The 10,354-nt window shown below is 42.1% G+C and overlaps 1 protein-coding gene across 1 annotated transcript; it reads left to right on the top strand.

Moving 5' to 3' along the window:
• Positions 1 to 1,027: 1,027 nt before the first annotated feature.
• zmat3 (zinc finger, matrin-type 3) lies at positions 1,028 to 10,102 on the top strand (the record flags this gene model as incomplete). Its single annotated transcript, XM_079266673.1, has 6 exons — positions 1,028 to 1,151; positions 5,343 to 6,073; positions 6,158 to 6,298; positions 7,490 to 7,656; positions 8,032 to 8,135; positions 9,894 to 10,102. 6 exons carry the CDS (start codon positions 1,028 to 1,030, stop codon positions 10,100 to 10,102), a joined length of 1,476 nt encoding a protein of 491 aa, XP_079122799.1.
• Between the last annotated feature and the right edge of the window lie 252 nt (positions 10,103 to 10,354).

The raw sequence follows: 10,354 nt of genomic DNA, 5'->3' as shown, positions 1-10,354 counted from the left end.
AGAGTTATGGAAAGAGAAATATGACAATTTAAATGAGATCAATAAAAATGAAATAAAAAATGACATGTAAACCCTGCATTCTTAGTTGGGGGGTAGTGCAGTGACTTCTAAATCATACTGCTGTATGTACTATACATATTATGAATAATATAATAACAATAACGGCCTAAACATAACAAACATATGAATATACATGAAAATATATAGCAGATATATACAGTATATCCATATCGGGGAAATGTAAACAAACACACTATAATAATAACAATACATTAACATGTATACATATGTCGGTGAGAAAGAAGATCTTAACTCAATCTTAACTTTCTGTGGAGCTTTCAACCACATATTATGGTCTTATGGCTCAGTAATAATAGTGACAGCAAATATTACAAAAAGGTAATAATATTGTAGTAGGCAATAATACGATCAAATACGTTAGTAATACTACTAACAACAATACTAACAACTACTTATATCATTGTTGTTGTTATTCTGACTATCTAATAATAAGAATACTTATTGTTACTTATTGCATGTAGTTTTCAATATGTTATCACATTTCATGAGGTTAAATTTCTGTAGCAACACCACCCCGGCTTTTTTCCCCTGCAGATTTGATACTCATAAATAGACAAGCACGGGTGATCAGGGTGCACCACAGAGGTGTAACATATGTATACAATGTGTCATGATTGCCACCCATGCAAATCAGCAGCGGTGCCATCGGAAATGGACTGTACCAAAAAGGAAGGGGGACGCTGGAAGATCCTCGGCAGGGTCTTTGTCTTTAAAAAGCTCAAAACATCTTTGTGGACGTTTAACAAGAAGGGGGAAAGGTACTGTGTTTGCATGCTGTGCATTTAACATGCATTGTTGCTGCCTGACGCTTTCTGTATTTCGCTCTCCTCCTTGAGTGACCCCCTCCGGTGTGAGCCTGTGTCTGAGCGTGTGGTAGAGACTGCCATCCTTTCCTTGGTCGCCCGTTTTTTTGGAGAGAAGAAGTTGGCAAAGGGATGTGACTGCGATGATGGCGCTGCAGCTGAAGAACGGGGATGCAGCCTACTACCAGAGTGCGGATTACTGCAGACATTACACCTCGCCGCCTGTCAGCTACGGTGACAGCAGGCAGTACCTTGCCCGTTTGCCAGGTAAGGAGAGGCTTGCCTATAGGATCTCCCCTCTGACTGTCAGCAGTCGTTTGCGCTAATGTGCTGGGATGGAGAAAATCTAGCCAGAGACATTTCCAGATGAGGAAGGTGGATGTTGAAAGCGGCTGCCCTGGTGATGCTGTCATCATCGTAATGCCATGTAGCGGGTCGCACCAGCCATCATTCTGTTTAGCTTACAGAGCATTAATGGTGCGATGCAGAATCTGAGGTTGTCGAGATACTCGAGTGATCTGTTGTACTGTAAGAGAGACTTCAGGTCTGTGCTGATGTCTGACTGTAATTTGAAACAGTGAATAGCCTCATTGCAATGTTCACTTTCATCGCTCGAGGTATGGCAGTCAATCAAGTGGTTGTCAGAGCAGGTATATAAATAGAGACTGACTCGCTCCTGCTCCTTCACTGCATTGCTTGATCTGCACGGATGATGATGGTGACATGTGGCAATTACACAGCGAGAGTTCATTCGTTGCACCTGTACAGTCGGTGACAACAGGCGTTCCTGTCGGGTTTTATTTTAAGGACTTGAGTCCAGCATGTGTCATACTGGTCATGTAGCCACACAGATGATCCAGATTTACAGCATGAGAGTGATCAATCCATCCAATATCCCTGCCATTAAACTACCATCATCATTGCATGTGCATAAAGGCTCAGATTGAAGTTAGTGGAAGTCATTGTCAAATAGTGCCGAAACATGTGATTAAGGTGGACTTTTTTTGTGTGACAAATTTGATAAACTATCAATCATTTACGTCATGTAAAAGTACCAAACATTTTCTGGACTTAATTAATCAAATCTGAGGATGTGGTTGCCTTTCTCTGTTTTATTTCATTACCAATTGAATACCACTGGATTTTCTAACTTATTTTCAGCCAAAATAAACATGTTGGCCTCTGGTAGGCTTGACTGGTGCTCAGAGTCTTTACATGAGTATACCACTCACTTCAATTTCAATTATTATGAAAGACATTCGAACATGTGCTGCTACTGAGATATAAAAGTGGAAGGTCGGCTTTATTGTAAAGGTACAGTAAGTCAATTGCAAAGTACAGTGAGATGCATGTTGCTGCTTTCTGCGGTTGTCTGGGGCCCAGTGAAGCAGATGGAATAAGTGCAGGAGGCATGTGCTTCTCATTGCTCCATAATTGATGTGACACAAGACAGTACAGCGAGAGAAAACTCCAGAGAAAATAAAGACTTGGCCTATTTAGAGATTCTCGATGGAGGCCATGATATTAACAGACTCCAGGACAGGAGTTTTTTTGTGGCGTGGTTCTAAAACCAAGAAATGTTTAGTCAATCTGACTAAACACCAATATCTGACAAGTGATGAACTAATAAATAACTTCTGAGGTAGTTTACTTTTTTTTCCAACTCTGGCTGATTCTTTTGAGACTATGAGAACAATATCTCTCCACAAATATGACGTGTTGTCAACCCACTGATCACTTGCTGCCTTCTGCTTCAGAGCAACATTACATAGAAGCCTCATTTTGACTTGCAAAGTTGATTGTTGTTCATTTTCTGTCTTTGACTTTGCAGCAAGGTCCACTGCTGTGCACATGCATATGTGCTGCAGCTCTGTAGAATGCACTTTGTGGGCCTGAATCGCTGCATGAAATCATGATGCAAAGTAGTTTTACACAGGGTAACATCAGCAAGAGTTTAGGACGTGGGGAGGCAGTGTTGGGAACACAGTTGACAGCAACATCTTCAAGCTTACCTTAAGTGATGTGCAGTAAATGCATGTTAGTCATGTTATCGTCATCTCTTTTGTCGTAGCACAATGCCTACTCCTGACTGCTTCATGGATGATATCAAGCAAAAAGGTTCAGATGCTCATTGTGCTCATAATTGCTGCTGCGGTGAGGTTTCTGAGGACTGCTGTGCAGGCGGTCTCAATCAGGGTTGAAGGGTTGTCATGAGATTTCTGCTGATTAGATTGATAATGTGCAGTTTGTGGAAGTTAATTGGTGGATCTGGTTCTGGCATGCGTTAATAGTGACTGTTGAGCATTGAGGAGGTGTCTAATTCAACAACATGGTGGTCTCATTCAATGAAAATTGTGAATATCTGTGCATATTTGAAGCCCAAAATTCTCAAAACTTGTCCTAATGCAATACCTTTTGGGCCTTCTTTTAACCTTTTAATGGCTATAGTATGTCCATTTATTTTAATTTTGTGTGTATTGTAACATTAAAACCACGTTTTTCCTGTTTTGCCTCATCGTTGATTCTAAAGCTGTCAAAGGATGTTTCTGCAATGCACTTTAAGTGTATCTGCGACTTCTTTCTCTTTGACTCTTATGTTAATGAAGCTTAAAGTTTGAGATGCTTTTCTTAGACTGTCCACTCACAACGGCCAATTCAAACTTCTTTTGACGTTTATCACAAATAAATTGCTGTTTGCTTCTGCCGGATGGCAAAGACTGTCTCCTTGTGAAAAGCTCCCCCAAAACAGCAAATGTAAAAGCTTTAATAAGGATGATATTACAAAACAAAACTCACAATGCCAATGCAATGGCTGCATAATATTACTTTATTAATGTGCAGGCAACTCATCCAGCCTGGCGGAATCTCTCAGTTGACAGGACCTTAGCAAGATCAGTGCCTTGTCCAGCATACCTGTCTCCTGAGATCAGGCAGGCCAGGTGACAGACAGGCAGCCAGACTGACTGGACGGACCGATTTGACAGCGAACAGCAGTCGGAAACACAAACACCTCGGGATGTTATTTTGAGTCTATGAATCACTGCCATTGAGTGTCCAATTGGATCCCATATAAAACCTTCCAGCACAGTAAGTTTTGACACAGCTGTTGGCCTATTACTGACCTGACAATATATGTGGCTATACACACACACAGACACACACAGAAAATGGAGCAATAGAGCGGCACAAATGAACACACATATAAATCAGCCCATTGCTTTCCCTAATATAATGCTCTGTTTCTTGTTTTCTTTATACGTACACCCTCATGCTTACTACGTACACACACACACACCACATCAGGCTGAGATCTCTTCTGATCAGAGAAGCGTGAGGATTTTTTATTGCCACTGTCTCTGTTTGTGTGTGTGCACAGGAATGTGTATGTAATGTCCCGTATGCATGACTGCAGGCGCTGCAGGCGCTGCAGGCTCAGCCTAATCGTTCTGATGCCCACTGGAGTGTGAAGCTTCTCTGTCCGAGAACGTGTTTCCATTCGCCCATCTCTTTACATCTCTCCTGCCTCAGGGCTCAGAGAAAAAAAGATGTTTCTTCTCTTAATGTCACTGTACATTGGTTATAAAATTTTGCCGCCAGGTTCCATCTCAATGTTCTTTTGATGAGCTGTCAATAGGCGACATCCAACTAGCAGTCTCATCCAATGCAAAGCAAATATTTATCGTTGCCAGGAAGTGATATTTTCTTTATGTTATATCTGTTTTTGTCTATTTGTCAGTAAAAACATATTTACAGATTTCAATGAAATTTAGTGTAAAGATAATGCAATGTGGGCTCAGTGTCTGTTTGGTGCCAAATAAAAAACAGATCGTCTTCAGTTTTGCAGGCATTTGGCCATAAACGGTCACAGATGAAAGGTTGATGCTGAAACAAAGTTACTACAATTCATCATGAGGGGAACTTGAATGTCTGAACCAAAATTCATTGTAATCGATCCAATATTTGTTTTGACATTTTACTCAAAAGCACAAATTTCAACCTGTTGGTGGTACCAGAGGAAAAGCCAGGGGATCACCAGAGATATTCAAATACATTATGAACCATGAATGTCTGTGCCCAATTCTGTGGCAGCTATTGAGATATTTAACTGGATACATTATCATTTTTTATGTGCTGGGGGCACCAGATTAGACATTAGGATTAGGAAAAATACAAAATCTCATGACAATCCATGCAATAGTTGAAAATATATTTCAATCAGGACCAAAGTGGCAGTCGAGCCAACCAAACCTGGGATGGCTAAAAACTTCTAAATATGTTATATGTTAAATATGCTATTACTTTCGGAATGCTTTCTAGTTCTCTTGACAATAGGAGTACGCATGTCAATACAACATTGCCGTCCTCATCAAGGTTACGGAATGTCCTTGTCAGAAATCTCTTTGATTTGTAATATCTGCCCATGTCTAAACGTAATGTAAATGCCTCTGTTGTCCACAGGTCCAGGGACCATGTTGAAGCCTCCTCTGAGTCTCTTCAGCCATCCCCAGCAGCCTTTCCACCACATGGACTCTCTGCACCAGCTGGGACCTCCGCCAATGGCGCCTACGCAGCCTCTCGGCCCACCACCCCTTGCCCCTGCTCAGGCAATTGGACCCCCGACAATGGTTTCAACCCAGACTCTAGGCCCTCTTCACATGCCTGCTACTCACACATTAAGACATCCTCCCATTACTCCCCCACACAGCTTAGGACCCCCTTCGATGGCCCCAGGTCAGCCACTGGGTCCTCCACCAATGGCACACACCTTGGGTCCCCCACCTGTAGATCACACACAAGCAATAGTGCCTCTCACCATGGACCTCATACAACCGTTGGGGCCTCCACCTCTGAACCCTGCACAATCACTGGTACCCCCACCTGGAGTCGGCCGATTCCCCCTCCCGCCCAGCCCCATGTCCTCCCCTCCTGCTCCGGGCCCAGACCCTTCACACCTGCCCCCAATGCTCCCAAGACCGACCCTCATCCCAGCCCCGATGTCCTGCCTCATCCCCGGTCCTCTCCCGGGACAGGCAGCCCCAGCCAGTGAGCAGCCGCAGGATGAGGGCTCTCTGCTGGGGATGGAGGAGCAGGAAGACTCTCCGGGGTTGGGGGAACTGTGTAAACCACTGTACTGTAAACTCTGCAACGTTACCCTCAACTCTGCTCAGCAGGCACAGGCTCACTACCAGGTCAGTTGAAATGCACATGTACAAAACATGTAAAATATTAAGAGACATACATAAACACAAAATGCTCCTGATTTGTCTGTCTAGGGGAAGAACCACAGTAAAAAGCTCAGAAATTTCTACGCTGGCAGTCAACAGCCTCCAGCCATCAGGATCCCAGAAGTCCTCGAGGCAACTGGCCAGACATCTCTCTGCTCAGGATCAAACGACAGTGATGCAGGCAGGCAGGTCAGATACAAACTGAGCAACGCACACCAACCTACGTAAATGTTACAGTTTTAGTTGAGGAAGTGGGCGTACTGCTGCTGAAGGGGCTAGTCTGCGGAGCGAGGTAGTTTCCCTCTGAGGAGGCGGTAATAACTTGCTGAGTCACTCTGCTCCACTCAGTGAAATCTCACATCATCTGCTCAACACTGAACAATTTACTCGTTAAATTCAATTATTATGTCATACATTTTTGTTGTAATGTTACATTTTCTTAGACTTAAATGTGGCTGTAATCAATATCTTTGTGTATGAGATGACAATGTAACAACAATGACAATGTGAAAGAGGTCCCTTGTAGGGATGAACCTACAGAGATTCATCATCTGAATCGGCAGCTCCGCTCGGCTTTACAGAACTTTATAGTGAGTTGCAGCTCACTCAGTGGAGTTTTTATCCATTGCAGGCAGCAGTGCTCATCACCAAGCAGCAGGCAGACAAAGTTAGACACTAGCTGGTGAATATATTGGCGTATTTAGCACCTAAAGAGCCTCAGGAGTTGGTGCAGACCAAAAACAGAGCTAAAAGGAGAGTTAATGTGGACTTACCTCAGACAGACAGAAACACAACTCTAAATGTATGATAATGTTTCTCCGTAACTGCTGAATGTGTAAATTAGCCAATGTTTGTCATATCAACTTCAAAGGTGATGATGACATGTGAATGTTGTGTTCCCAACTTGTGTCTGCTGCCCCCAAGTGGCCAAAAAAGATCAGTTATTGCAGGTTTAAGGATTTTCCATGTTGAAGCATCCTGTCATTGTTGTTCACTTTGACTGAAAGCATTAAAGCATTAATTAACATAAGAGCAAATAACAGTTTTATTGTATTTGTACCTGCAATTCTATTTGCAGGTTTCTATATGACTGAAAGTTACGTAATAAGCCTTAGAAAAAAGAAAAGGAAAAAAAAAGAACCTGCAAGTGTTAAAGGTTTTCATCTTCTTATCTTATCCTCATTAACTAATGACATGCATGTGATTTATATCATGATTTGACAGCTTTCCTCATTGTATATTTTCCAGTTTTCAGAAGCTGTGCAAGAAATTCTTCTCTTCCTCCCACCGGACCCAAAAATGTATTTCTTCTCCTTCACACTGTTTACTCCGTAACTCCTCTCACCATTTACACTGCACTGCTTTGTCCTGTGTTTTCAGGCGCAGTATAAGGGGGCGACCCGGGTCATCTTGGCCACAGAGAATGACTATTGTAAGCTGTGTGACGCCTCCTTCAGTTCACTGGCAGTTGCACAGGCCCACTACCAGGGCAAGAACCACGCCAAGAAACTACGGCTCGCTGAGGCCCAACACAACTCCAATAACATGTAGGTTCAACTTGTTTCAGCATACAGAGGTCTCGTCCTTATTTTTGTATGGTTTTAGCATTTGTCTTGCAAATCCCCTGGAAGCAACAACTGAAGTAAAAGCAGCTCAGAAAAATATATGTAATTAAATAATAAAGTTATTTTTGGGCTTTAGTCCTGTTCATTAATGTAAATCTGAATGATCCAAAAATGTATAAAGTAGTTGTCTCGAGATTCAAGTTACCCAGGTTAAGTTACCCAGTTACCCCAAACTTAAATACAAATTTGGTTTTGGCTTTGTTAATTACCAAATCAGCCAAGCTAAACAAAAAGAGTGTCTTACTCACCTTTTGATCCAAACTGAAGTGATTTTGACTCCGGCTCTGCCTGTTTCAGGGAGGGCAGCAATGAGGCAGCCCCAAGAAGAAACAGGAAAGATGGCAGTGAATACAGACTGGTGAAAAACCGCCGCAGTCCACAGCTACCTACTTCCATGCCAGGTAAAATATTAATAATGAATAAAAAAGAGGCTTGAAAACAGACACTCACTGACATGGACCTAGATGCAAATGTCTGCTTAATTTTTAACTGGTAATGTTAAACTGTCATTAAATACAAATAAGCTACAACATGATCTGTATGTGTCAGTGCAACACATTAACTCAACAGTGCCTACATTGGTGTGGTGAAACAACGAATAATCCCTTATGAGCTATACAGTACTCACGAGCTACCGTTAGCAGCTGAACTCACCCCTTTTAGCGACAAAAAATATTCCATCTGACCTTAAACAAACACACATTGTGTGAATGTGTGTGTATGTGTGTGTAAAAATAGATGACGTCAGAATTTCTGCTGACGTCATACCACCTCTTTCTTGCCGTCGTTCGCTTTGTCAGACACAAACAGTACCTCAGCTCAAGATAAATCATAAAGTAGAACCAACCTTCCTAACTCACTCTCTTTCTCATCCATTCTATTTCTCTCTCACACACACACACACACATACTTACACACAGACACACACACACACACACATGCAGCAAGAACAACGTTCTGCTGATTTAATCAGTTTTCTTGATTGGCAAATCCCAAAATAGCTACACTCTCTCCTGCAGTTGCCTTCTCGCTGCTTTCTATTTTTTTATCTCTCTCTATCTCCTTCTCATTTGTTTTTGTTGTGTAACACACACACGCACACGCACACACACACACACACACAAACAGGCAATACTCTTTTTCCAATGATCAACCTACCGTAGTTGTAATCCCATTTGACTTCTGTATCTTTAGCACACACATCAGTGATATATCAGGTTATAATTAAGTTTGCAGATGCTGGTTTATTCTCAAAATCATGTTCCCAGCCTAAGATTTGAAGATGGAAAACATCTAATTTGTACTAACAATTAGTGGATCCATACATTTTAACAACCAGTTAATTTTGTAATTTATAAAGCAGCATGACTAAGAGTCTACAGTCAGGCTGTATGTATATTAAAGGGCAGCTCGGGCTGTATATTTGTGTCTGAACCCCACCATCAAAAGTATCGCAGCGGTAACATCAGTATGCTCACAATGACAACGTTAACATCCTGATGTGAAGCAGGTATAATGTTATGTAATTAAGTATGTTTATAAAAATGTGCTAATTAGCACTAAACTCAAAGCAAAGCTGAGGCTGATGGGAATGTCAACAGTTTTGCTGGTATTTCAAAATAAATTAGGCTACATATTCCGACCTGATGGTTGCCAGAGGAAAAGTTAAGGGAACACAGAGTTACTGCAGGTTAAATCACCAAATTTCATCTTCATCCATCCAATAGATTAATCAAAACCACATTTGAACCTCATGGCGATGCTTCAGGAAACGTCAAGGAAACATCAGTCATGTAGAGTCATCCTCTGGGCATTGTGGATATCTGTTTCAACTTGAATGTCAATCAATCCGACAGTTGTTGAGTATTTCAGTAAGGACCAAAGTGGTGGACTGACTCACTGGCTGACAGGTTTTGTATGATTTTAAACTTCTTATCTTTGGGATGGGGACTGCTAACCCCATAAAACAAGCACTTCTAAGACCTTAGACTTTGGGCAAGTCTTATTCATTTTTCACAATTTTCTGACATTTCATTCAGTAGCCTAAAACCATTAATGAATTAATTAAAGCACTCCTAATGCATCCTTCATGATGAATGTGTAGCTACAACTAACTTCTTCTCTCCTGTGCGTCATCTCTCCTGTCTTTCTCCCTCCAGGGCCGTACTACAACCCCAGACCGAGGCAGCGCATCCCCAGGGACTTGGCCATGTGTGTGACTCCCAGCGGACAGTTCTACTGCTCCATGTGCAACTGCGGAGCCGAGCAGGAGACAGACTTCAGGCAGCACCTGGAGAGCAAGCAGCACAAGGCAAAAGTGTCAGAGTTAAGATACCGCCATGAGATGGAGAACCTCGGCTACAGCTAAGAGAAACAAGAGGGGAGGGAGGGGAGAGAAAAGAAAGAGATTACAGTGGGACAGAATAGGTGGAGAGACAAAGACCAAAGCGCAGGAAATCAAATACTAGCCTGTGGTTGAAGGGCATATTTAGTGAAGGGATTAGCCCAAATGGCCTCAAGATCTTGTTGCAATTCATTTGATATACGCTTAAACATTTAAATCCTCATATTTGACATAATGCTCTACCATATGAAGCTATAATTGGATTTGATGGATTTA

Source organism: Melanostigma gelatinosum, assembly GCF_949748355.1.
Source record: "Melanostigma gelatinosum genome assembly, chromosome: 4".
NCBI classification, from domain to species: domain Eukaryota; kingdom Metazoa; phylum Chordata; class Actinopteri; order Perciformes; family Zoarcidae; genus Melanostigma; species Melanostigma gelatinosum.
Note: the sequence above shows the minus strand (reverse complement) of the source record. Positions and strands in the feature narration are given on the sequence as shown.